This window comes from Polyodon spathula, chromosome 12, assembly GCF_017654505.1.
Source record: "Polyodon spathula isolate WHYD16114869_AA chromosome 12, ASM1765450v1, whole genome shotgun sequence".
Classification (NCBI taxonomy): domain Eukaryota; kingdom Metazoa; phylum Chordata; class Actinopteri; order Acipenseriformes; family Polyodontidae; genus Polyodon; species Polyodon spathula.
Window position 1 is genome coordinate 23,130,896 of NC_054545.1, and position 27,965 is coordinate 23,158,860.

General features: G+C 42.6%; 1 protein-coding gene across 1 annotated transcript; it reads left to right on the forward strand.

Annotated features, from left to right (window-relative positions):
* The first annotated feature begins 4,601 nt into the window (after positions 1-4,601).
* LOC121324183 (eukaryotic translation initiation factor 4E-binding protein 3-like) lies at positions 4,602-27,717 on the forward strand. Its single transcript, XM_041265747.1, has 3 exons — positions 4,602-5,016; positions 23,853-24,023; positions 27,201-27,717. Exons 1-3 carry the CDS (start codon positions 4,884-4,886, stop codon positions 27,233-27,235), a joined length of 339 nt encoding a protein of 112 aa, XP_041121681.1. The 5' UTR covers positions 4,602-4,883; the 3' UTR covers positions 27,236-27,717.
* Positions 27,718-27,965: the final 248 nt, after the last annotated feature.

Sequence of the window (27,965 nt, forward strand, 5' to 3'; positions counted from 1 at the left end):
TTCTATAAAATATGCGCAAATCATATTCACAATCAGAGGGCTCTACACTGGCAACAAGAAGGGCAAGGCCAAAATGGCCTTCAGTTCAATACATTTGTAGAGGCCACTAATCATAAGTCAAGACCAAAGTCTAGAAGATTGTGTAATTTTGCTTAGGATTCATATATAAAGCTAACTATTGATGACAGAAAAAAAAACAACACAGTTTAACTGAATAATAACTACTTATTTATTTAGTTTATTTGTCCACCAGCCATCTAGACAGGGCTTCAGACTAACTTGCTCTTACAGTTGGATGCCAATATTCAACAGCTTAAAGTACAACAACTTGTTAAGACACTAAGGTGATACTAAAACAGTAACTTGCATGTGTACTCACTTGCTGTTGAACAGATAATCTATGCAGCTGATGACTGCAATGAACACCGCATTTTATATCTGAGATATTTTGCAAGTGTTGTGTAGGGAATTGATGACTGCACCTTTAATTGTGTCCAGTTATAATGCTCAGTGAATTAAAAATTCTGATATAGTACATTACAGGACTGCTAAAAAGCATATAATTTCTTGAATAAGGATTTGAAAGCAATATATATATATATATATATATATATATATATATATATATATATATATATATATATATATATATATACAGTGCCTTGCAAAAGTATTCAGACCCCTGACCAAGTCTCTCATATTACCGAATTACAAATGGTACATTGAAATTTCATTCTGTTCGATATTTTATTTTAAAACACTTACACTCAATATCAATTACTGTAAGGTGACATTGGTTTTATGTTGGGAAATATTTTTAAGAAAAATAAAAAACCGAAATATCTTGCTTGCATAAGTATTCAACCCCCCACACATTAATATTTGGTAGAGCCACCTTTCGCTGCAATAACAGCTTTAAATATTTTAGGGGGGAGTATATACCAGCTTTGCACACAGTGCTGGAGTGCTTTTGGCCCATTCTTCTTGGCAGATTTGCTCCAGGTTGTTCAAGTTGGTTGGACGATGCTTGTGGACCCCAATTTTCAAAGAGTGCCACAGATTCTCAATGTAATTGAGATCAGGACTTTGACTGGGCCACTGTAGGACATTCACCTTTTTGTTCTTGAGCCACTCCAATGTTGCTTTGGCCTTGTGCTTTGGAATATTGTCCTGCTGAATGGTGAATTTCCTCCCAAGCTTCAGTTTTTTAGCAGACTGAAGCAGATTATCTTGCAGTATTTTCCTGTATTTTGCTCCATCCACTCTTCTTTCAATTGTGACAAGATGCCCAGTCCCTGCTGATGAGAAGCATCCGCACAGCATGATGCTGCCACCACCATACTTCACTGTAGGAATGGTGTGTCTTGAGGCATGGGCAGTGTTAGGTTTGCGCCACACATAGATTTAATTGAGAAATTAAGTAGGTACTTCATGCCCACTGTACTGTCACTGCCCCCTGCTAGCACTGAGGTTGAGCGGGTATTTAGCACAATCATCTCCTTGACAGCGCAGTTGGGCAGCTACTGAATGTGAAGTTAGGATTACGACAGGCCAAGGTGTGTTCTACCTTTCAGCCATCAGCTGAGATGATTCAAGCCGCCAATAGCGAAATGTATGAGAATAGTAAAGTGGAGGAGGCTACATGGCTATTGCAGAGTGATTGCAAACAGTGGCGACTCTTGCCCCCCCCAACCCCAACCATTTTTATGCAAACATTAAGCTAGCTTTCTAACACTACCAGATCCTTCATCGCAAACAATTCTGCACCAGATTGTCATTATCAAGAGAGCTGCAAACAACACTTATCGACAGCTGCACCTGCACTAATCTGAGCGTTTGAAATGGAAGGATCGTCACACTCTTGTGGTGTTAATAACACTCTGAACTACAAGAGAGTCAGGTTCGGTTACTGTTGATGTCTCCGGCTTTAGTGGTTTAGCTTTTTTGTTGTAGAAAAAAAAATGTAGCTGTCTTTTTGCCATTGTACAGGGGAGTTTGAAATAAACTGTGCACTTACACAATCTCTACGTAAGAAATAAGGCACGACAGGGTGTGGGATACACTCTAATATCCACATGCCCCGGGTGCGTTATAAGTCACAAGGCAAAGCCGAGTGGCTTTAACCGCCCGGGGCGTGTGGATATTAGAGTACATCCCACACCCTGAAGTGCCTTATTGCGCTTATAAAATGGATCAACCAACATTACAAAAAAAAAAAAAAAAAAAAACCATAAAAAATACATGTTTGAATTAACAAAAAAGTATTTTTTATTAAATATCCTTCCACCACTGCCTGAACTTAGAAAAAAATAGTCCCTTAAAACATAACAAAATAAAACCAACAATGCATTAATTAAAAAATAATTTCAGATGTTGAATTGAACATTGCCATTGAAAGTGCTGTTTTGATTCGTTACACTTCTTGTAATTCTTGGTTTATTCATTACATTTTAAAGTAAAATATTACTGCTCATTTTCATCATGACACAGCAGAAATGAGCCTGCCTTTAAATTACACAGCGTAAATAAGACTGCCTTTAAATCACACAGCACAAATAACACTGCCTTTATTTTAAATCACACAGACCCTTCCTCACAAGACCTGTCAGGTGGGAGGTGGGAGTGTTTTTTTTTTTTTTTTTTTTTTAATAATCCTTTGTTATCCAGGATAGTAACAGGAGGTATCCATAACAGATTTGTGCTACAGCTTCACAGTGGCGAGAAAGACGTTATTTGCATGGAATACCCGGTTACTTATCAAACTGACTGCAATTTACAGCTTGTAACGTGGAGAAATACAGGACCAATGTTAAGAAAACTATTTTAAACAATGTAGTGCACAGCAGAAAACATGATACCAACGTACCTGGACACATTTAAAAGGTATGGCAGGAACTGTCGAGATGAATTTATAAAAGTTCAACATCAGATCACACAGCTGCGCAGGGGGTGGGTCCAGTGGCAGCAGGCAGGCAGACCGAAGAACGGACAGAGGGAGCAACGGCAACAAAACATCTTTTAACCCCAAAGTCTCTTTTAAGAGGGACCCAAATATTTTGTGAAAAGCTGAAAGTTTAAGAGATATTTTTTTTAACTATTTATTTTCAAAATGGGATAGAGAAACACCGTAGTTCAGAGAGAAGGAACAGCAATCAATCAACTTTTGCTTTTTTTCATTACTTTAATTAATCATTGGTGTCCGGTTCTGATTCATTCAATATCTCATGTACACTCGGTTTCCCAAAACTTCAACATTTTCACAAATCTCGCCGGTCAAGTTTATTGCGATAAATTCCAATATGTCTGCCATTTTTGTTTTTAAATTCTAGTGTGTGGATATCTGCCAGTGATTTGCCCGTTTTTGAAAAAAGTGCCGACCCATGGTGATATGCTGTAATATCAACACCCCCATGTGACTTGTTTTGTCCAATCAGGATAGAGTATTTAGAATACCCATTTTATAGCCACTTACAAAAAACATAAAAATATATATTTTCATTTAATAAGCCATGGCATAGCCAGGATTTTTCAGGAGGGGATGAAAATGGTAACTTTAAGGTGAGTAATCACAGTGGTGCAATTGGCAACCTGATTTCTGATTTCTTATCAGATTTCAATTTCACATTATGATAATAAATAAAAATAACTATATATAATTTAATTTGTACTTATGGTTGTTCATTTTTGTTAACTAACATTTTGTGTTCAAAGCAAAGCAAACCATTTTATTTAATCTCACAAATCCTGACTAATTTAATTACCGTTTGAATGGCGCATGACTGCTGGTGGTAGCTGCTAGCTTGTTGTCTTCAGACTGTTTGTTCATCAACAGTTTTCTGCCGTTTAGACCAAAACAAATTGCTATTTTTTTTTCCTTTCCCCAACCGTTGTCAAGCCAAGCTTCACGTCTCTCGTTCAGTGTTCCGTCACGTTGCGCGTCCGTTTGTACTGTAAAGTGTAAAGGTGTGTGCATTATCCAATCAGAAGAGTTCAAGGTTGAACCTCTCATGAATGACAGTAAATAGCCCAATCACAAACAGAAATTGAAACGCGCGCTTGGCAGTTGTGAGTGGCGGGTCATGTTTGCTAATTGAAAGTGGTGCTTATTGAAGCGTATTGAGGCCATCAAAAAAAAAACAACAAAAAAAAATCTTTGCAGTACTTTATTTCCCCCTGTAAGCCACTGCATGGCAGAGATAGAGGTTACCTGAATAGGTTTTTTTCTGGTATTTGCATTAATATTTCGATGTGTGCAAGGTTTACAGTCTACTTCCAATTATATGTATCAGATTTTTTTTCTTTCATGTTTCCACAGTACAAAACAAAAACTACTACTTCAAAAGAGAGAAAAAAAAAAAAAAACTGATTACAAAGTTTAATAAAACTCTAAGATGTTATTTTTTAATGACATATGTGTTGATACAAATGTATTACAGCTGTTAAATAACAAAGTATGTGAAATATTTCTTGTGCAAAGTTTTAAGAGTATTATACCACCTATACTACCCCCCACCCCGGGAATGGACGCTCTACCCTGCACTAAGGGGCAGCTGAGACACGGTTTAGGAGCCCGCCCACAAAACCCAACTGGCTTGCGCTGTGTGGGGCCCAGTGTTGTTGTTGGTGTTGCAGAGCAGTCTGTGTACGCGCCCTGCTGTAGCGTAGCTCGGTAGTTCATTTAACAGTAAGGGAAGCTGATTAGCATAGTAAGAAATTGGAAGGGTTTGCAAACATTTTAATATCATAACTTGATCCTGCAATACACTCCTATACCGTAACGCAGGTTTTGTTTATACGTTGTATGTCAGAAGTAAGTCTTTTTTTTTTTTGTAAAAAGAAAAAATAAAACTATTTCTGTGTGTGAAGACCTCTGAATAACCAGCATGTCTGCAAACTGCCAGCAAAGGAAGAGCTGCCCTATTCCGACCCGAGTTGTTCACGTGAAAGACTGGACCCAGCTCCCGGACCGCTACAGCTCTACGCCGGGAGGAACCCTGTTCTCCACTACGCCAGGAGGTAGGAAGACACTCCCTAGACAGCGCAAGTAAACAAACACGTATCTTCGAAATATTATTTTATGGCGGGGATTCGTGTGAAGTTTGCAACAAGTACATTAACATAAAATCACTTGATAGTTACTTGGTAAAAGTTTTTTTTTTTTTTTTTTGCTCGGTGCGCATGTGTTGAGGTGCTGCATTCGTGGACGTTTTGCTGTAAGTTTACGTTTGCCTTCTGTGAAAGCCAATTAATGGCGGATATGCAACAAGGTCGCATTGGTCTTGTTTTAAAAAAAGACGAAGAAAGTATACCTCGTTTTCCCCTACAACTATTTTATTACTGTATGTGAGTTCAGTTAGTTTGGGTTACCTTTTATATACACGGTAAAATGATTTTTTATAAATGTTCTAAGCTACACAACTTCCTGTAACCTTATAAACATTAGTTGATTTAATCTTCAGTTCAGAATGAGATGTTACTCTGGAAACTAGGGAAATAGCTGACTGACTGTTTGCAGTAACTTCTGTACTCCACATTACAATACTGTATAACCAACCACGTATTGTGTTGAAATGTCTATGTGAAAAAGATAAGTGCACAACCTGGTGGTTAGAATGGGAACTGCAACTTCATGTTTTTGTTGGCTTAGTACTTCATCTCCCAACAAAATAATTTTTTTACAATGTCGAATCATGTACTAAAAGGAGGGCTTCTGATTTTATGTTTTAACCGATAAAAACTGAAAACACCCGATACAAAAAAAATAATCGGTGTGTATCAAAGAAACACCAGAAAAAACGGAAATGGTTACTCAATTCACGTTTGACTTGAAAAAATTTTTAAAAAATCAACTACTGTACGAAAAATATATAGATTAAAGTATATATTAAAGTCTAAACACAAATACCAAGACTATGGCTGTGAGCATAAAGATTTCATTGTGGACGACAGCAAAGGAAAGAAGGCTGAAGAGTGCAAATACTATCGAGTTACTATACATTGTGACAGAAAAAAACAGTCAAGAATTTTGGAAAGTAACCGAAAACAATAATTACATACAGTATAAAAAGTGAAAAAATGCATAAAAAACAGCACCAAAAAATGTAATTAATAAAAAAACAAAAAAAGGAAGCCCTTACTATAAACAAAGGACTGAAGGAGAAAACTAAAAAAAAAAATGTTAGCCCTAGCCCAGTTTATGGTTTATTCTATAAAGTATTTTCAATATCAATTCACATTTGTCATTTTGGAGTCTTAATCCTCCCTTTCCATTCTTTGCATTCCTCACATATTGCCAGTTGCCAGGGTGGCGTTGCTTTAATTTTAGCGCAAGTGCCCAGAAAGTTCAATTCCATTTTCATGCAATGCACCAAAGCCATCAAGTGGCAGCAGGAGGCTGACCCGACCCTGCAGTAGCAGTTCTGTACTGTGAACTGGCTGGAGGGAGGGAGTGAGCAGGTCTGTACTGTGAACAGGCTGGAGGGAGGGACGGACGGACGGAGGGAGGGAGAGAGCAGGTCTGTACTGTGAACAGGCTGGAGGGAGGGAGGGAGAGAGCAGGTCTGTACTGTGAACAGGCTGGAGGGAGGGAGGGAGGGAGCAGGTCTGTACTGTGAACAGGCAGGAGGGACAGAGCAGGTCTGTACTGTGAACAGGCAGGAGGGACAGAGCAGGTCTGTACTGTGAACAGGCTGGAGAGAGGGAGGGAGGGAGCTGGTCTGTACTGTGAACAGGCTAGAGGGAGGGAGCAGGTCTGTACTGTGAACAGGCTGGAGAGAGGGAGGGAGCAGGTCTGTACTGTGAACAGGCTGGAGAGAGGGAGGGAGCAGGTCTTTACTGTGAACAGGCTGGAGGGAGCAGGTCTGTACTGTGAACAGTGATGTAACTTAAAAAAAGTTAGGTGAGTAAGTAGATTCAAGAAAATGCAGAGAGTCCTTTGCTTCAATCAGTTGTTAGGTTTACTGAAATATGCAGGGAGTCTGGTCCCAGGTACAGGACATACAAAATACTCATCATTACAATGTTTGCATGACATTAAATACCCTTCTGTGTAGATGATCCACCTCTTCTTTCTCTGACACTTAACCAATAGCAAAGGTACAACACATTATTCTGTCACCATATATTTAATCAATTGTGAGTGTGTGTGTGTGTGTGTGTAGTCTAGTGTGACTACCTCTGACGACCCATTCTTCAGCTCCCTGGTGACCAAAAGGTCCATACTTCTGGCTTTTATTATCTTCTTGAGACTCTTTGATCCCAGTGGCATTATCTCTTTCGATCTCTCTGAAGTCTTAGAGTCTGGCTCCTTCTGGTCCACAGCATTGTTATCTCGTTAGCTTGCAGTCAGTGTTGGGCAAGAAGCTTGTAGACGCAACGTCGCTCTCAATTGTTAGCAGTACATGCAATTTGAACCAAACAGTCTGCTATTTGCAATATTAGTCTCTTTTCAGAAAAGAACACCAGTATAGCTCTACCAGTCCACGTGCGTAGCAAACTGCTAATCAATTCTCGATCCATGTTTTCCAACATACCCTACTTTTAGAATATAAGATGGAGAGGGGTGACCCGCTACAACCAAGTTGCTCACGTGATCCCGAGTCCTCAGATGTCCTCTTCGCTGGTTCTGAGTAGTCACATCAAGTAGTGTGTTTGTATGATATAGTGAAGCATGTTCCTCTCATTCTAAGTCTCTCCATTATGTGTAGGTATCTACCTTGCTTTCGCTGTTTCTATATGTAAGTGTGCTATAAGCAAAAACAAAACAAAGATACGTACAAATAATACAAAAAATGAAAAATAAACATAGAAAAATACAGTAAATACAGTTAATATCACTGTACACAGGAGTTATTTCCTATTCATGGTGGCTCCCAGTAAGTTTACAGTTTCCCATCTGTCAGTGGTTCTTTCTAACTGTCGCTGTTTTTTCCACCAAAAACACTGATTGCTATTCCACAGGATCAATAATATTACTAATAACAGTATTATTAAAACAGTATAATCCCAAAAAGTGTTCCCTAAGGCCTGCCCTAACCATCCATATTGTTTCAATACAGTGGCTTTTAATTGTGCCAAATCAACTTCGACCTTAGCTTTGAGCAGCTTCTCTTCCGCTCTTTGTAGGGCTATTTTAACCAATTTGTGCATTTGAGAAAAAATGACCGAATATGAATCTAGATATGTGTCATCCCACCAAGCGGTAATTTGGAACTCCTCTGCTTCAGGTTCAGTATATATATATATATATATATATATATATATATATATATATATATATATATATATATATATATATATCTCCAATCTGAACTGCATGTGTTGGAGTAAAACAAAATCCTGGAGAAGTCTGACAAGTTAAATCTCCATACTTAAAATTGGTATGGTTACTCAACACACACCATTGATATTTCCCAACCTGCACTGCTTTTTTCCACCCCTCTAGTGGATGTACCTCTAATTCAGTGTTTATATTTCTATTGATTCCAGTGATTGCAGGACACCGGCAAACTACATGACTATTTGTTTCATAACAGCATGCTTCATGCACCACACCACTCCAGTTCCCTCGTTGAACTTTCCATGTAGCCTTTTTCCAAACTACCACTGTCTCATTGTGTAGTACTCCTATCGGTCTAATCTTCAAACTGTCTTTATACTGGTTATGAGGATCCATGTATGGTATTGAGAGATAGAACCCTATATGACCAGGTGGTTCCTTGCCATTCTCCTTTGGCCACACTAAACTAGCTCCCAGGAGGTCAGTCTGATCAGGATGGAACATTGCCAACCTCAACCTGAGTTCCTCCTGTGCATGTCTAGGTACACTCCTAGCCTAATGTCCATTATTTCTTCCTTCATTGTTTATAAAAAGTCACCCGCAAATATTCTACAATCTATCGCTTTGGTCAAATTGCGCAAGGCTCCCTCTGTTACCTCCATTAGCTCGTATGTAGCTGTGCCCTGGAGTCTAATCCCTTGATTTACATACATTTGTCCATTCCCCAATCTTTCCATTCTTTCTCCAACAGTACTTGCTATCCAAGTTTGCCCTCTTGACATTTGATAAATATCCCAGCTGTTTGCAACAGAATTTCCTGCACCAAACCAGCCTGCTATTTCATCAAAAAGCCCCCTCTTCCTACGTTTCTCATTACCTTCATACATTTGTTCGGCTATTCGCTCTTTGTAATCTTTTGTTGTACTACCTATTTCCCTTTGAAGCCAATTCTGGATATTGGTATGTTACTTGCAATGCTGTTCAAACATAACAGTTAGATTTGTGAAATTATACATCACATATGATAATACTATATTCACATTATCCAAAACAGTTTTTCGTTCTGGTCCAAGAATGATACCTTCCCGATAGGGGGTGCAAAGGGGGACATACTTTGGGTTTGTCCTCCTTGCATGATGTTAATGTTATATTTGAGTGATTTGTATGAACAGTTATGACTATGAACTGAAATATTACTAATTTGATTTGGATATTGGTACTGATATATTGTGTCAACTTCCTGTATGTCTGATTTTTTTAAAATATCTTTTTGGGTGTCCAGCCATTAATTGTCCGTTTTCCCATTCTTGTGGAGGATCACATATAATAGATTCATACCGTCTCTCGTGGTTCTTAGACCACAGAAACCTTTGGGCATCATTATCAGACCAGGTTTTTACTTTATATCTGCAAACCCTATCATGTGGTGCATCACCAGCTACAAAAAAAAACTTTAAATTCCCAGACACCTCCCTTTGAATCATCATAGTTCGTAATCGAGTAGGTGCATTTCTCTAACTTTCGTTAATGTCCATTCCTCATAATTATACTGGCGTAATGAAATATTTCCAAATCTGACCCCTGGACATTGTAGTATTATGTACCCTCCTTTTTGGACATATCTGGGCTCTGGCACTTGATTATTACCAGATATTTTCCATACCTTATCATGACCAAACATTTTACCGTCCTTTTTCCATGGCTGGAGCCCCAGGCTATCTTGAAATTGTAACTGCACATACTGTCCTTTCTTTATACACTGTGTCTCTGTCACCAATGTCGTTGGTGGGTCCCATCGTGCTTCAGCGAGCAGAGTGAATATGCCAATCAAGGTTGTTAGTTGGTATTTCATAATTCACCTGTGGGGACACAAAAGACCAGGTTTAGTGTATATTCTTATGCAGTTTGTGTAGGCTCAGTTACCTTTTTCTGATATGGCTTACACTGGTCACCGTGGAACCAAAAATATTGTATTGGTCTGCCACGTTTCTGTATTGCCAATTTCAGGTTGGTTTCACCCAACTTGTCCATAACCTGATATGGACCTTCCCAATTAGCCTCCCAGGCCCCGCCTTTTAAAGTTTTTTAGCATGACCTGGTCTCCAATTTGAAAGGAGATCCTATATGGGGGTTGAGAGGACTGAACTGTGTATTGATGTGCTGCCCCCATCTGGTTAGCAGCATCCAGAGGTTTGTTTTGGAGAGCTAATTGTACCTGTTGAAGGAATTGGTCATTAGTAACCTTGCTCGTAATAGGGATTGGGACCCCTGTGGGGTGTGCCACCCGCATTGTCCTTCCTGTCATTAGCTCAAATGGGGGATATCCTGTTGTTCGCACTGAAGTTGCTCTAATTACCATTAGCACTCCGGGCAAAGCTGCAACCCAGTCAGGTGTAGATCTACCTAGATCAGTAGTTGCTTTTAATACAGTCTTCTTGAGACCATCTTTCAATGTGCGATTCATCCGTTCAACCACACCACTAGCCTCCGGGTGGTAAGGAATGTGGAAGTGTTGTTCTACACCTAACATTTTACATAGGCAGGCCATTACCTCGTACGTAAATGCGGTTCCACGATCACTTTCCAGTCTCTTAGGGAAGCCCCGTCTAGTGAAGACCTGTTCCCATAGAATCCTGGCTGTCGTAAGAGCACTGCATCGACGTGCAGGAAATGCCTCCACCCAGCGTGTAAACATGTCAACTATCACTAGGGTATATCTATATCCTCCTTTGGCTGTAGGTAATGGTCCTGTGTGATCAATTTGAATAGATTCCCAGGGCCCATCGTTCCAATGTGAGGTACCCATTGGGACCTTGCGCCGTGTGGGAGCTGGATTCATTTGTGTGCATTTTAAATACAGCGCAAGGTGATGATCTATATCTGCTTTCATGTCTGGCCACCTGTAGCATCCCTGTAAGAGGTCTAACACTTTTTGTGATGCTGCATGACCACTCACTTGATGCATGTAGATGACTAGATCCTTGCGTAAACAGTGAGGTGTCACCCAGGCAAGCTGGGGTGTGGTATGATACAATGTTCCTTCGAATACCAACAATGTGTCCTTGTATTTATGGTAAGGCTGCGGAAGTGTCTGCTGTGTGCGGTAATGGCGTCCATGACCTCAACCAGTTTAGAATAGAGTGCCTGTGCCTTTTTCAAACCTAATATGGTAGGTCAAATCTGGTACCGTGGTGACAGGTGATACATGAACAGGATCAGTTGAGGAATCCCATGGGATCCCATCAATGGCTGCCTTCTTGGCTAGCGTGTCTACAGTATTTGCATCTCCCTGTACTGTGCTGCCTTCTGGTTGATGTGATTTGACTTTACAAATGGCTAGTGTGCCTGGTGTACGCTCATAGGCCAGATCCCAGATCTGCAAGAGCTGTGCGTAATGTGCTAGTGGTTTACCTTCGGCTGTACAAAAACCCTGTTTCTGCCACACCAGCAAGTACTCTGTAAGGGAATTGCAAACAAATGCGCTATCTGAATAGATAGTAAGCCTTCCTGTGAACTCCTAGTGCAGCTAGTACAGCTATCACTTCTGCTTTTTGTGCAGAGTCTGTGGGTTTACACTTTCAGTACCTCCTTTCCAATAGCTGGAGCCCAACATGCTGCACCTGTGTGATACAGGTCATTGTCGTAAAAGCGAGAGCCATCGACATATACAGACAGTCAGCAAGCGGGACTGTCGCAAAAGGACCAGCCTTTGCCTCCAACTGTCGTGTCGTACATTCATGAGCCTCCCCTTTATAGGTGAGCATGTTAGCAAGTGTGTAGGATGCAGAGTGATTAACTGTGATGTTTTTAGATGCAAGTTCAGTAATTCATCTGCCCCATCGTTGGGCTGACGCTCCCTTCACCTGCCCTCTAATGAGCAGAGCGACTGGGATGTATGGTGTATGTACTATTATTTTCCCAAACTGACAAATGTATTCAGTGTGCGTCACAATCCAATGTACTGCCAAAATTTGTTTTGTACATTGATCATACGATCTTTCTACCAGTGTAAGCATACGTGAGAAGTACCCCACAGGTTTACACTTACCATGCACTTCCTGCATGAATACTGCTGACAAACTAGTGTCTGATGTAGCTGCCTCAATGATGAAGGGAAGTGTGGTGTCTGGACTATGCAGAGCTGGGGCCTGTGTTAGTGACGTCTTGAGTGTCATGAAAGCATTCTGTGATGCACTGTTCCAGGTAAGTGTGTCTTCCTTACCTGGGTTTCCCTTTAGATGTTCATATAGAGGTGCAGCTTTCTCACTGTAACCCTCTATAAAGTCCCTACAGAAGCCTATTGTACCTAAAAGTGATCGTAAGGCTATAACTGTGTGTGGGCGGGGCAGATTTTGAATCAACTTAATCTTTTCTGGGTCAGGTATACGTCCTCCAGCTTCCACCTGTACTCCTAAGAAACAAACAGATGATTTTAATAATGCAGCCTTTTTCTGGTTCAGGTTCATGCCGGCCTCCTCCAACAAAGTGAGAACCTCATCAAGGAGCCCATAATGCTCCTCCCTGGTATCCGTTTGTAGATGTCGTCCACATACTGGATGATGTTATCTGTTTGAGAACAACTTTGCAAAATGTTAGCCATGCATTGATGAAATGGCGTAGGATTATTACTATACCCTTGCGGGAACACAGCCCAAGTAAATTGCCTCTTCCTTTCAACTGTGACATCATGTCTGGTGTGGTGGATACCAATGTTGTAGCACTGGGGGTGTTTTTGTTAATCTGCCTGTAATCAATAGTTAAACGCCATGAACCGTCTGGTTTCTTTACAGGCCATACAGGTGAGTTTACAGTAGAGACACACTCACGTATTACTATCTGTCTTAACAATTAGTCAATTGTCTGACTAAGTGCAGCTTCTGCTTCCCTTGGATAGGGATATTGTTTCTGTGGAGGGGGATCAATGCTATTCACAGCTACTACCATACCTTTAACATTACCACAATCATGCTTGTGCTGTGCCCACACTTTACTGTGATGCAACAGAATCTCAGCCAGCCGGCTGTCACTAGTATGTAGTAACTTCACAACATCATAATCTTCTGTACCCTTCACAGTAAACACTGAATGCCTATCTGAAATCATGATTGGCATCTTGATGCCCTGGGGATCTCTTGCCCCTTGCCAAATCAAATGATTAGAACGATCAATAATTGATCGAGCGCTGGCAATCCCGTCAGCACCCAAAATACAACCTTCATGTGTACTGACCATACTTAATGGTAAATCAAATTTTAATAGTACCCAATTGCAATGTACTTGGAGCTGAATAGTCCTCCCGCTGGATGGTAGGTCTGTGTGGTAAGTGAGGGAGCAAGCAGCCCCTGAGTCTATCAGAAATGTGTCTTGACGGCCTCCAGCCAAAACTTTCACATATGGGCGGCCTTCCTTGTCAGCAGTAATATAACTCACTGCTGCAATAGAGGCCTGACCCCTTCATAGGGCCAGTGAAGGTGGGGGTTCCTGTGGGTTGTGGGAAGGGTTATATTGGCCATTGTTTCCTACCTGATTTGAGAAGGTCTGTAACAATTGTCTCAGTTCCTCATAAAAGAGTGTAGGTGCAGTAGGTAATCTCGAGCTATTTACAGCCCGTTGCTTTTGTTGTGGACCCTGCCACTCAGCACCTCCCCCTCTAGCCCAGCATTGATTCTTTGTATGTACAGCGCGTTTGCAGTTTACGCACATTTTAGACATTTTACATTCCTTTGACATATGACCCTGCTTACCACAATTAAAACAGCCTGACTTAACACCACCCTCGTTAGTAACAATCATAGCGATTTCCTTTTTCTCTATTGGTGCTTTATCTGTTTCAGACTCATTCCAGTCTCTTAAACAATCATGTATGCCTTGCCCTGTACCTTGTGGAACAGGGTCTACTGACAGTACCCTGCTGTACTGTATCAATAGATGCTTGCATGTAGGAGAGACCAAGTCTTTATATTTGTTGATTACCAACTACCAAAACTTGATGTTATCATCTGTAATCGCAACTCTTGCTGCAGCTCTCTCTCTGTGGGTATTATATATTTGCACAAAACTTCAAATTAAGTCAGTAGGATGTTGTCTCTCTTTGGGAACAGCATCAAGAACCTTACTGAGATCTGGTGCATGACGATAATTAGCAGCCACACACATTAATCTAACTCTCTCATCATGTCCTGGATATTATGGGTTAGCACCTGGTGGTGTAAATTCAGTTGGTGCAATCACTTCAACTGGTAATACTGAACTTGGGATTCTGCAACAATCCCTGTCGGTGAGATTAAACGTATGTTGTATACCACGCAGTTTTTCACACAAAGGTGTAGGATCTGTATTGCCATCCCATTTGGGCAACTGTTCTTTCATCAAAGCCAATTCTGACAATGTCAAATCCCTATTGACCTGTTCATCAGCATAATCATATGTAGTTATTCCAGTTTGCTGGTCCAAAGTACCAGTTGTGCGTATCCTACGAGTCATTACAGGAGCTGTTTTGACATATTTGCCTGCAAAATGTACTCTCCCTTTTGGTTCTGTTCTTTCAGTATTGAGCCTCCTTGATTTAACATTTTCTGCAATACTGGACATATAGTCCCCTCTAGCGCCTTCCTCGTGATACTGAACCTCCTCAGGTGCTATAGCAAAGTCCTCAAACTCATCTGTCCTCCACCTCTTCACTCTCTTGTCTAGGATCCCAGTCCTCAGGACCATCGCTATCCTCACTATCTGTTTCTTGCTCATTGGCAACCATTCCCAATGCTGCAATTCTGCGCTGCAAAACCTTATTATTCTGTCATTGTTCACATGCTTTTTTACGTACCTCCCTCAACTTTTGTACAATGTATCTGTTGTGTGGCAGTCAATCACCTTTCAAACGTGGAAGCACTTGTAACTGATTCTAATCGCTTAACCTTCATTTTCTTACAATTTTCCCTTGTAAAATCATATCTTGTTTTCAATTCTTCAATAGTTTGCCTCATTGCTCTTATGCAATTAGCCTGTTTCACTTTCTTATGCTTTTCTTTTCCATTCCGAGGCACACATTCCTGCCCTATAGTATTGACTGGTTCATTACTGTCTCTTGTATAGGGTCCCTCCTTGCCATGTTAAAAATATAGTCTATACTCCAGATTCTCCAGTCATCCATTCGATGACCGTCACGATTATTTTTGAACATATTTGGAGTTGATCAGACTAACAAAACTAACAAAAAAAACCCAACAACACTTTTTAGTTTTGTGTTTTAAATCTATGCTTAAGGAAGCATAAAATTTTATTTGGGTTTGTTGCACATTTAATTGACACTTTTGTATGTGCTGTTGGGCTTAACTGGAACTTATTGTATGATTGTTCCTTATTTGTACCACCTAGTGTGGACAGTTTTAAATAAGAGGCTTATCCTATTGCCTCCTTGTCGTGACTTATAAACCAAACAGTAAAAACAGACAAAACAAGTGTAACAAATCTTCTTAAAAACAAACATAAAACTTAAATCTGAGTATGCCCGTACCTGTTGAGCAATACAAGTCCGTGTAACTAGTCCAATAGACTACTGGCACGTCATAACACTACACGATTTACTTGTGACTTTTTTTAGGATTCCAGAGGTCCTCTTTCATACATAAAGTCCTAATAGTCAATACACTTTTAGTTAAGCAGTCTTAACTAATTGTGTCCTCAATGTACATGAATTATCAAGTAGTCAAAAGTCCTCTTTAATACTTTACTCTTGATTCTCTCTACATTCTAAAATCTGAATATAAAACAAAAAAACAGTAACTACTCACCAATGTACATGGTTATATGTTCGATCTGAAGTCTTGATTCAAAGATTCTCCACACCGTCTGAGCCAATAGTAGAAACAGTATCCTTCTGTCCGCTTCGTCCTGGTTCCCTGCAGGGGATACAGGCTGGCAAAAAAGGTTTCTCCATAGTCAAGTATCAACCCCCGGTATTTGGGGAAAAAAAAAAAAAAAAGTATGGTGACCAAAAGGCCCATACATCTGGCTTTTATCTTCTTGGGACCCTTTGATCCCAGTGGCATTATCTCTTTCGATCTCTCTGAAGTCTGGGTCCTTCTGGTCCACAGCATTGTTATCTCATTAGCTTGCAGTCAATGTTGGGCAAGAAGCTTGTAGACGCAACGTCTCTCTCAATTGTTAGCAGTACATGCAGTTTGAACCAAACAGTCTGCTATCTGCAATTTTAGTCTCTTATCAGAAAAGAACACCAGTATAGCTCTGCTGGTCCACGTGCGTAGCAAACTGCTAATCAATTCTCAATCCATGTTTTCCAACAAACAGGCTGGAGGGAGGCAGCAGGTCTCTACTGTGAACAGGCTGGAGGGAGGGAGCAGGTCTATACTGTGAACAGGCTGGAGGGTGGGAGGGAGCAGGTCTGTACTGTGAACAGGCTGGAGGGAGGGAGGGAGCAGGTCTGTAGTGTGAACAGGCTGGAGGGAGGGAGCAGGTCTGTAATGTGAACAGGCTGGAGGGAGGGAGCAGGTATGTACTGTGAACAGGCTGGAGGGAGGGAGGAGGTCTGTACTGTGAACAGGCTGGAGACAGGGAGGAGGTCTGTACTGTGAACAGGCTGGAGGGTGGGAGGGAGGAGGTCTGTACTGTGAACAGGCTGGAGGGAGGGAGGGAGCAGGTCTGTACTGTGAACAGGCTGGAGGGAGGGAGAGAGCAGGTCTGTATTGTGAACAGGCTGGAGGGAGGGAGAGCAGGTCTGTACTGTGAACAGGCAGGAGGGAGGGAGCAGGTCTGTACTGTGAACAGGCTGGAGAGGGAGGAGGTCTGTACTGTGAACAGGCTGGAGGGAGGGAGGGAGGAGGTCTGTACTGTGAACATGGGGAGGGAGCAGGTTATGTACTGTGAAACATGAGGGAGTCCGTACCCCCAGGTCTGTACCCTGAACAGAATGAGGGAGGGAGGGAGCAGGTCTCCCTCGATGTACAAAGTGAACACGGGCCAGGCGTGGAGGGACTGGGAGCCAGCAGGTCGGTTTGTGAAACCGTAACACCAAAGGAGGGAGGGAGGGGAGCCAGTCTGTACTACTGTGAACATCGCATGGAGGGATGGAGTGGAGAGGGAGCAGGTCTGTACTGGTTGTCCGACCTCCCTCCCCATGGTACTGTGAATGACATGCTTAACGGCTGGAAGTGAGTCCTGGGCACGTGAGCAGTGACTGACACTCTGTACTGCTGGGAACAGGGAGGAGGGACGGAACATGCATCGGCTCTGAAACAGGCTGGAGGGAGGGAGGGAGCAGGTCTGTACTGTGAACAGGCTGGAGGGAGGGAGGAGGTCTGTACTGTGAACAGGCTGGAGGGAGGAGGTCTGTACTGTGAACAGGCTGGAGGGAGGGAGGAGGTCTGTACTGTGAACAGGCTGGAGGGAGGGAGGGAGCAGGTCTGTACTGTGAACAGGCTGGAGGGAGGGAGGGAGCAGGTCTGTACTGTGAACAGGCTGGAGGGAGGGAGAGAGCAGGTCTGTACTGTGAACAGGCTGGAGGGAGGGAGGGAGCAGGTCTGTACTGTGAACAGGCTGGAGGGAGGGAGGAGGTCTGTACTGTGAACAGGCTGGAGGGAGGGAGGAGGTCTGTACTGTGAACAGGCTGGAGGGAGAGCAGGTCTGTACTGTGAACAGGCTGGAGGGAACAGGTCTGTACTGTGAACAGGGGAGGGAGGCAGGTCTGTACTGTGAACAGGCTGGAGGGAGGGAGGGAGGAGGTCTGTACTGTGAACAGGCTGGAGGGAGGGAGGGAGCAGGTCTGTACTGTGAACAGGCTGGAGGGAGGGAGGGAGCAGGTCTGTACTGTGAACAGGCTGGAGGGAGGGAGGAGGTCTGTACTGTGAACAGGCTGGAGGGAGGGAGGAGGTCTGTACTGTGAACAGGCTGGAGGGAGGAGGTCTGTACTGTGAACAGGCTGGAGGGAGGGAGGAGGTCTGTACTGTGAACAGGCTGGAGGGAGGAGGTCTGTACTGTGAACAGGCTGGAGGGAGGGAGGGAGCAGGTCTGTACTGTGAACAGGCTGGAGGGAGGGAGGGAGATGTACTGTGAACAGGCTGGAGGGAGGGAGGGAGCAGGTCTGTACTGTGAACAGGCTGGAGGGAGGGAGGAGGTCTGTACTGTGAACAGGCTGGAGGGAGGGAGGGAGCAGGTCTGTACTGTGAACAGGCTGGAGGGAGGGAGGCAGGTCTGTACTGTGAACAGGCTGGAGGGAGGGAGGAGGTCTGTACTGTGAACAGGTTGGAGGGAGGGAGGAGGTCTGTACTGTGAACAGGTTGGAGGGAGGGAGGAGGTCTGTACTGTGAACAGGCTGGAGGGGAGGAGGTCTGTACTGTGAACAGGCTGGAGGGAGGGAGGAGCAGGTCTGTATTGTGAACAGGCTGGAGGGAGGGAGAGAGCAGGTCTGTATTGTGAACAGGCTGGAGGGAGGGAGGAGGTCTGTACTGTGAACAGGCTGGAGACAGGGAGGAGGTCTGTACTGTGAACAGGCTGGAGGGAGGTAGCAGGTCTGTACTGTGAACAGGCTGGAGGGAGGAGGTCTGTACTGTGAACAGGCTTTAGGGAGGGAGGGAGCAGGTCTACAGTGAACAGGCTGGAGGGTGGGAGGGAGGAGTTATGTACTGTGAACAGGCTGGAGGGAGGGAGGGAGCAGGTCTGTACTGTGAACAGGCTGGAGGGAGGGAGGGAGCAGGTCTGTACTGTGAACAGGCTGGAGGGAGGGAGGAGGTCTGTACTGTGAACAGGCTGGAGGGAGGGAGGAGGTCTGTACTGTGAACAGGCTGGAGGGAGGGAGGAGGTCTTTACTGTGAACAGGCTGGAGGCAGGGAGCAGGTCTGTACTGTGAACAGGCTGGAGGGAGGGAGGAGGTATGTACTGTGAACAGGCTGGAGGGAGGGAGGGAGCAGTTCTTTACTATGAACAGGCTGGAGGGAGGGAGGCATTTCCCTTTTCTGCCTCACTGTAATAGCTGTACACTGGGCTCTCTTCACCATAAGCATTGTAGGATCTGAATATCATTCAAATAAGGCACATACGTTGAAAATCAAACTTCTAACCTTGCATTTGAGACTTCAGTGTATTTTTGTCTATGAAATATGTAAAATGCCATCCACCCCATTCAGTTGACCCGACCATCTTATTTCTGTCGTTCTCAGAAGTATCTGATATGGGTGAGGTCACAGGGGCTACTTCACTAGAAAATAATGAACTTCACCTCTGTGGGGCTGGATTTCAATCTCCCACGGGTTACATGTGAAATCAGTTTGGAGGTCTCAGTTTAGCTCCCTGTGGATGCTGGTTCACCTTAAAATATATATATATAAAAAAATAACATACACAGTTCTTTTATTGTTGACTCTGGTGCAGGCAAGGTCCTTGCGAGTTTCCTTGTACAGCATTGCAAGCGACCAGACCTTAACACAATGCTGCTCGTTCTTGATTGTGTGCAGGACCTAGGGGACGTCCATCATTCCCCCTCCTAGCCAGAGTCCAACGAGTAGGCCCCCGCACCACGAACCCTTAAGCTGTTATCTTGTGGTTTGCTGCAACTATAGAAAACATGAGCACATGCAGACTGGCCCTGGCTCCAAGCCACTGGGAGTGGAACATACTGGAGGCTCTTGTTTCTTGGAACAAGTCCCGTTCAGCCACACCTGTTTCCAGCCATCGCGGGAGACATGCCGTCCCCGCCAAGTGAGACCGTTTCAGAGAAAATCTGGAATTCTGTGAAAAACATTGGTACGCGTGGAGTTTTGAATATTCTTCTGTAGAGTGTATATGTTACAGTAAAAAGATTTACTGGTAAAATTCAGAAGTAAACTTAATAACGCTTTACATCAGACAATTACAAAAAGTAATGACCAAAGCTAAGGTTTACAATTTTGGAAAAGCAAACTATGAAGGTATGAAACAAAGATTAACAGAAGTAGATTGGAGTAAAATAGAGAAAACACCCACAGAAGAAGGATGGTTGTTCTTCAAAAATGTAGTACTAGAGGCGCAAAACAATTATATCCCTAAAGTAGACAAATCAAAATGTATAACTAAATTGCCAAAATAGTTTAATACATCAATTAAAAAAAATATTCAGCGAAAAAAGGCACTTTACAGAGCAATAAAAAAGGACCAAAAAGAAAGTACGCAGAAAGAGTACACAGAACTGCAAACGCAAGTCAAAAAGGAAGTTAGAAAGGCCAAGAGAGAAATAGAAATGAACATTGCTAAGGGAGCTAAAACCAATTCCAAAATGTTTTTCCAATATTACAACAGCAAGAGAACATTCAAAGAGGAGATTAAATGTTTAAGAGATACAAATGGCAAAATCGTAGATGAAGAAAAAAAAAAAGCAAATATATTAAATGATTACTTTTCACAAGTTTTTACAAAGGAAGATACTGACAACATGCCCCACATGTCATCCAGTTCCTATCCAGTTTTAAATAACTTTAGCATAACTGAGGCAGAAGTGTTAAAGGGACTAGGAGCTCTTAAAATAAACAAATCCCCTGGGCCGGATGAGATCCTCCCAGTAGTACTCAAAGAAATGAAAGAAGTAATTTACAAACCGCTAACCAAGATCATGCAGCAGTCTCTTGACACAGGGGTGGTACCGACAGACTGGAAAATTGCACAAAAAGGGAAACAAAACTGAACCAGGTAACTACAGACCAGTAAGCCTGACTTCTATTATATGCAAACTTATGGAAACTATAAGATCCAAAATGGAAAATTACCTATATGGTAACAGGGTCCTGGGAGACAGTCAACATGGTTTTAGGAAAGGGAGATCGTGTCTAACTAACTTGCTTGATTTTTTTGAGGATGCAACATCGATAATGGATAATTGCAAAGCATATGACATGGTTTATTTAGATTTCCAGAAAGCTTTTGACAAAGTCCCGCACAAAAGATTAATTCTCAAACTGAACGCAGTTGGGATTCAAGGAAACGCATGTACATGGATTAGGGAGTGGTTAACATGTAGAAAACAGAAAGTACTGATTAGAGGAAAAACCTCAGAATGGAGTGTGGTAACCAGCGGTGTACCACAGGGATCAGTATTAGGTCCTCTGCTATTCCTAATCTACATTAATGATTTAGATTCTGGTATAGTAAGCAAACTTGTTAAATTTGCAGACGACACAAAAGTAGGAGGAGTGGCAAACACTGTTGCAGCAGCAAAGGTCATTCAAAATGATCTAGACAAGATTCAGAACTGGGCAGACACATGGCAAATGACATTTAATAAAGAAAAGTGTAAGGTACTGCACGCAGGAAATAAAAATGTACATTATAAATATCATATGGGAGATACTGAAATTGGAGAAGGAATCTATGAAAAAGACCTAGGAGTTTTTGTTGACTCAGAAATGTCTTCATCTAGACAATGTGGGGAAGCTATAAAAAAGGCTAACAAGATGCTCGGATACATTGTGAAAAGTGTTGAATTTAAATCAAGGGAAGTAATGTTAAAACTGTACAATGCACTAGTAAGACCTCATCTTGAATATTATGTGCAGTTCTGGTCACCTCGCTATAAAAAAGATATTGCTGCTCTAGAAAGAGTGCAAAGAAGAGCGACCAGAATTATTCCGAGCTTAAAAGGCATGTCATATGCAGACAGGCTAAAAGAATTAAATCTGTTCAGTCTTGAACAAAGAAGACTATGTGGCGACCTAATTCAAGCATTCAAAATTCTAAAAGGTATTGACAGTGTCGACCCAAGGGACTTTTTCAGCCTGAAAAAAGAAACAAGGACCAGGGGTCACAAATGGAGATTAGACAAAGAGGCATTCAGAACAGAAAATAGGAGGCACTTTTTTACACAGAGAATTGTGAGGGTCTGGAATCAACTCCCCAGTAATGTTGTTGAAGCTGACACCCTGGGATCCTTCAAGAAGCTGCTTGATGATATTTTGGGGTCAATAAGCTACTAACAACCAAACGAGCAAGATGGGCCGAATGGCCTCCTCTCGTTTGTAAACTTTCTTATGTTCTTATTACCGGTAAATCTCAAGAATAGCCAAGTGAAATAGCCAGATAAATATATTGTTCGACATTGATTATTTTGTTAATTGACAATTTATATGCAGGAATAAATAAATTCTTTGACATGCCTGTATTTACAAATAAGTAAATCGTAAGATTAACTGGTAAATGTCTGCAAAGCAATCTATTTCTTCGTAATTGCAGAGATTTACCACCTAAATCTAAATCTTTACCACCTTAGTTGACATTTACTGACAAGACTTTCTGACACTTCTCATAACATATATATGGTTCATTATGTGATCAACAGCTTCGATCACATGTACGAAGATAGCCCATAAACCACCTGTTCGTTTCGATCCTCTAAAGATTGTTTCCCACACTATGCTCACAGGTCAAATTTATCTAAGCTTGGCAGCAGCTCAAGGAAGCAAAACTAAATGTCAACCAAATAAAATGTTGCATTTGTAACGTTTTATAAGGAATGCCACACAGGATTCAGTCTGTTTTTCAATGGAACACTTCTATCTTCAGCACCTCAAAACAAGAAGTGTGACAGTCCTGTGCGTTGCTGCACGAACAAACAGTGAACAAGAGCAGTGAGTGCCATTGTGTCCTGTGTGTTCCCTGGCTTATCGGACTGCTTACACTGCCAGCACATTCCCTCACTTTGTTCTGATGGCAGGGTGCAGTTGCGCAACATGTTGTTCTGTCAGGCCCTTTACTGTTTAGCATGTGAGGTGCCAGTGGTACAGTAAAAATGCAGACGCGTGCCTTTGCATTGAATGTCTCTTGTGATTTGGATTGTGCTTCCACATTTGTGCTATGTTTACGAATGCAGGGAACGGCAAACACATTCCACTGTGAAAGAAGACCGCTTCGACTGCTATGGGGATATATACCAGCCTGATGAAATAGCTTGTGACTGAAACTGGTCATCACCACCTGGGATGTCTGACTTCAAATCACATTGTAATATGATGCTGAAAAACACAACCAGTTCACAATTAGTTCTCCTGATTATTAATGGATTAATGGCAACATTGCTTCCATACACAGGAAGTTTAGCTAAGTGGGCCTGTGCTTTGTAATTGTGCTTGAGTGTGTTTCAGTAGCTTTGTCTTTTGAATTCATCAGCTATTCACAATGAGGCCATTCGAGCAAGGTCATTGAGCGGCCTGCACATTTATTCTGATGTGTTTTTCAGCTTACTGTATGTACGTGAAGGGAACATCGAGTTCCTGTTGCAAAACTATCAGCATGCCCAGGAGAAGATGTGGATGCAGACAAGTGTCTTGCACAAGATACTTCAGAGAATTAAGCAGCCCAATTGCTTTCAGGTTTCTGTAACACTAACAGTATTTTACTTTTGCCAAAAAAGTTGCTAAACCTTTTCCTAGTCTACCGAGCCCAAGTGATATCCAGTAGTCCTCATTAAAGTACATTTGTGATAAGTGATTGTGTGTGTTCTCTTCCCCGAACAGAGCCTATTCCTAGAATCATTCTTCGTGTACTTAACCTCACTAGTTCTACTTGGGAATGTTTTTCACTCCCCACTGTTATTTTTCAGGGACCAGGATCATTTACGAGCGCAAGTTTCTCCTGGAGTGCCGGAACTCTCCGCTCGCTCGGACTCCCCCCTGCTGCCTGCCACAGATCCCGGGGGTGACTGTGCCGCAGCATCCCCGCCTGTCCAAGCTGGAGGAGCTGAAAGAGGAGGAGCCTGACAACGACCTGCCAGGTAAGACACAGACTGGGTGTGAGGGGGCAGGGTGCAGGTCGCAGGTCACACACAGGCTGGGTGTGAAGGGGTAGGGTGCAGGTCACACAGGCGGGGCGTGAGGGGGCAGGTCGCACACATGCAGGGTGTCGGGGCAGGTTGCAAGATGCAGGTCACACACAGGTGGGGTATGAGGGGGCAGGGTGCAAGGTGCAGGTCACACACAGGCGGGGTCTGAGGGTGTGGGTCAGACACAGATGGGGAGGTTGTGAGGAGGTTGGTGGGGGCTGCAGGTCAGACAGGGAAATCTGCTTCAGTTTTGTTAAATACCGGGTAGCATAAAAATGTACAGATTTGATAATGGCATCCATAACTGTTAGTCAGTAGTGCTACATTTTTTATTCAGTGACAGACATTTTTGCTAGAAGTATCTATGTGATTTCTAGATGTGGTAATAGCCACTTGATTGGCAGGTCGTTTAATATCCAAGACTGCACACAGCCTCCTTAGCGATGGACAGACTTCACTATACATTTCCTCCACAGACTTACTGAAGGGACTGGCAGTCATGGTCGTGTGTTGAGACAATGGAAGCCTTGTTTGTATGCTTGGTAGAATTTTCAAAGCGACTTGCGAGTTTTGCAATGCAGGGCCAGCTGAGTGACGAACTCCACTGTTGCTCCTGCGTTAGCCAGCATCGAGGAGCCAAATTGTCAGGCGCAGGGATGTGGTTTATAGCCCCATGTCTGTTCTCTGAATGTTGGCATAATGTACAGGGCCTCATAAAGGTGTCATTTATAGAGCCCACAGACCCAGCTTGTTCCTTGTGAAAACGTTCAGTGTTTTGGAGCTGCTCATTGAGCTGTTCGCTGAACAAGAGGAACACGCTCCAGAAAGGGAAGGTGGAGCACTTCATCAAATCAGCTTGGCCTGGTTTCTCAGTCTGACATAAATAGCAGTATAGTATGTACGCCATTTATAACTATTAAACACTCAAAAGCATAAAGTTTAAGACGATGAGAAAGACTTATTTTCAAGACATATGGCGTTGAATTTATTACATTTCTTTTCGTATGTCTAAGACTACACCTGGTGATCTGTTGGATCCGGAATCTGTAGAAGACCAAAATAAAAGCAAGGAGTTTTAGTGTACTGGCTCTTGACAGCAGTGTGTTGACAGAAGACCTTCAAACGCTGGCAGCTTCACAGCGCTCTGCGAACTTCTGGCCCTGCAAAGAAACTCCATGCAAGCTGTGTGAACTTCCTGCTGGAAGACTTCTCCTGTAACTGGGTGGAGTGCTAGATATTCTGCAGGAGTGTCTCTGAAGCACTGAACTTTTTACTACTCCTCACAGTTGGGTAATTTCTGTGTTCCTCCCTCCCTCCCTGCCTGCCTGCTGCTCCCGGTCACATGCTGTGGAGGGCCCCAGCCTGGAAGTTTGCTCTCATTTGTTTATCAGAACCTGATTTGCTCAGAGGAAGGAGGGGCCGGAGCTTTCAACATGTGACTTTCCAGTCCTCTGTCCACGAGGGGGGGGGTTGTGTTTCAAACCCTCCAAGCACAATATGCAGTGCGATGCGAGTGGTGTCTGTTCAGTTAAAACAGGTAACTCAACTGCCCAACAGTAGCAGTGCAGGATCCTGTTCCTGCACAGACATGATTATTCATTAGAGAATTTGCTTGTCTTCTATGCTGCTTTACATATTCATGTCCCTGCGTAGTCCGAATAATGCTATGCTATTTTACATTGCATGTGGCTGGGCTTTGTGTCCAGGCCCACAGCAGCCCTTGTATATAGAGCTTTTTTATATGACGGTTTACAGCAGTTATAATTAATAGGAAGAAGAGTGCACAGTTTGAGCTAGTGAAGAATCTGTTTGAGAGTAACCATGATTTTGGTAATGCTTGCTTTTGGCTTTAGTTCAGGATAACATTAAGCCAGACTGCAGAGTGGAAGCAGAACTTGTGTTTGTAAAAAGCTGCTTAATGTGCATCCGCCCCCGAGTACCCCTGACAGACAGATCGCAACAGGGGCCATGTGCAGCTGCCATAGGCTGTCCAGTTATGTTTCACATGCCTTCAGTGTTCAGCACCTTCCTGAAAATAGATAGATCCCAAGCGTATCAGAGAATGTAGGCTGGAGCCAGACTGCTGCGTTTCACAATACGTCCATGTGAAGAGTTAATTTAATCGCTGTAAAAGGTAATATGCGCAAATCTTACGAAAGGTGTGGACTTGCAATCTAACCTTATTGAGGAGATCACACCACTCCTTCACATGTATGAAATGTAGTCACTGAATCAAGAATATCGGTGTCCTAAAAAGTAATCAGAACTTCATGCTAACTTTATTCCAAACACGCTATAAATGCTGACTATGCATGCGGGTCCAGTGGAAACCAAATCACTTTTTAGAGAGGAAGAATCTCCTGAACTGTTCACTGTCTATTATATTGATCTAATCGTGTTAAATCCCAGCCCTGTCTTCGCTGTGTGTTTTTTGTATTTGAGGATGTTGAGAGACCTTGAGACCTACCGCAGTGCGATTGTGTGTTTCTTGTATTTAACCCATAGCGTTATTTTTTTCACAGTCAAACAGGTTTAAAAGGCACTACATATCAAAAGGACACTCAGTACTTTGCATCTCCAGCCAAGCCGCACCCCTTGTTTGCTGTATTTTTCACATACCTCTTCATAGTCGTGCATACTGATAAATCCTCTCCCGATCACTTGTTTTATCACCAAACTCCTCAATAATGCGATCTAAGTCAGAATTTTATTACTATAACATCTCAAAAAGCTCTGCAAATGTCTGATATTTGAGCGCTGGATGCGGAAGCAGCTATCTTGTTCTTTTATGTCCATATTAGGTCTGTGGTGCAGGGCCTCTGTGTATTGCTCCGATCCGCCCCTATTGGTCTCACTCGGCCATTGAAAGGTTTTCTCAGTTTTTTTCCGGAGAAAAAACGACTAGAGACCAGCGCTTGGACAGGGTCCAACATGGAACTGGAAAGGTAAAATTGTAATGTCGGACCTGGTCCAACATAGGACCGCAAAGGGTTAAGGATGCTAAGAGGGACAGTGCATCACCCTGCCTGAGACCCCAGTGGGATTGTGTTTCTTGTATTTAAGGATGCTAAGAGGGACAGTGCATCACTCTTCGAAGCACTAACTTGGTTTCTTTTTTTTTTTTTCTAGCTGACGAAAGTGACCAGTTCGAAATGGACATGTGAAGAGCGAGCCAGCCAGCCGGCAGCGAAGGAGGAAATGCTTCCTGTTTTTTAAAGGTTTTTTTCTGGTGTCTGAAGCAAACTTTTTATTTTTATTTTTGATGCTCCAAGTGGAGTAGGACTGTTCCTGAAGGAGTAACCATGTTGTAGGATATAGTGTTTGGAGCTGGTAGGGAATTTGGTTAATTTTCTTTTAAAACACTGCTTTTAACGCAGTCATTTTGTATCATTGTTACTTTTTTTTTTTTTAAACAAAATATGTATTTGATACATTCGAGTTTACAAAAACACACAGTGTTTACGCTAGTCTTTAATTAAAGCGTAATGGCTGTTAACATTTGTTTTGTAAATCTTTAAAACAGTCCAGGGTGGGGGATGCTGGTGTTCACAGCTCCTGTTGTGAAGCCAGTCGAGTTTTGTTTGTGTGCAGTAAGTTGCTGCTGAGAAGTCTGGGAGCTTGGTGTTTAATAAAAGATTGAAACATCTCTTACCTTTTCAGATCTTCATTTGTTATCGTAGGTATTTCTGTTACTTAACAAATCAATAGCTTTTTTCTCAGCAACTAACATAAAATAAAGGTTTCAATATACATATGTAAAACTCATGCATCCTCTGCTAATGGAAATTTTACCTGTTGACAGGATAACATCACTGGCTAAGATGTTACCGGACAGAATTAGTCTCTCAGAAGCTGCAGTTTAAAGAGCAAAGCACACACTTATTTAAAAAAAAA

Bases quoted from the DNA above. Each gene is read 5' to 3' on its own strand.
- LOC121324183 (XM_041265747.1), top strand. From the start codon at position 4,884: ATGTCTGCAAACTGCCAGCAAAGGAAGAGCTGCCCTATTCCGACCCGA. The intron at 5,017-23,852 runs GTAGGAAGACAC...GTTATTTTTCAG, and splicing joins GTTCTCCACTACGCCAGGAG to GGACCAGGATCATTTACGAG. The intron at 24,024-27,200 runs GTAAGACACAGA...TTTTTTTTCTAG, and splicing joins GCCTGACAACGACCTGCCAG to CTGACGAAAGTGACCAGTTC.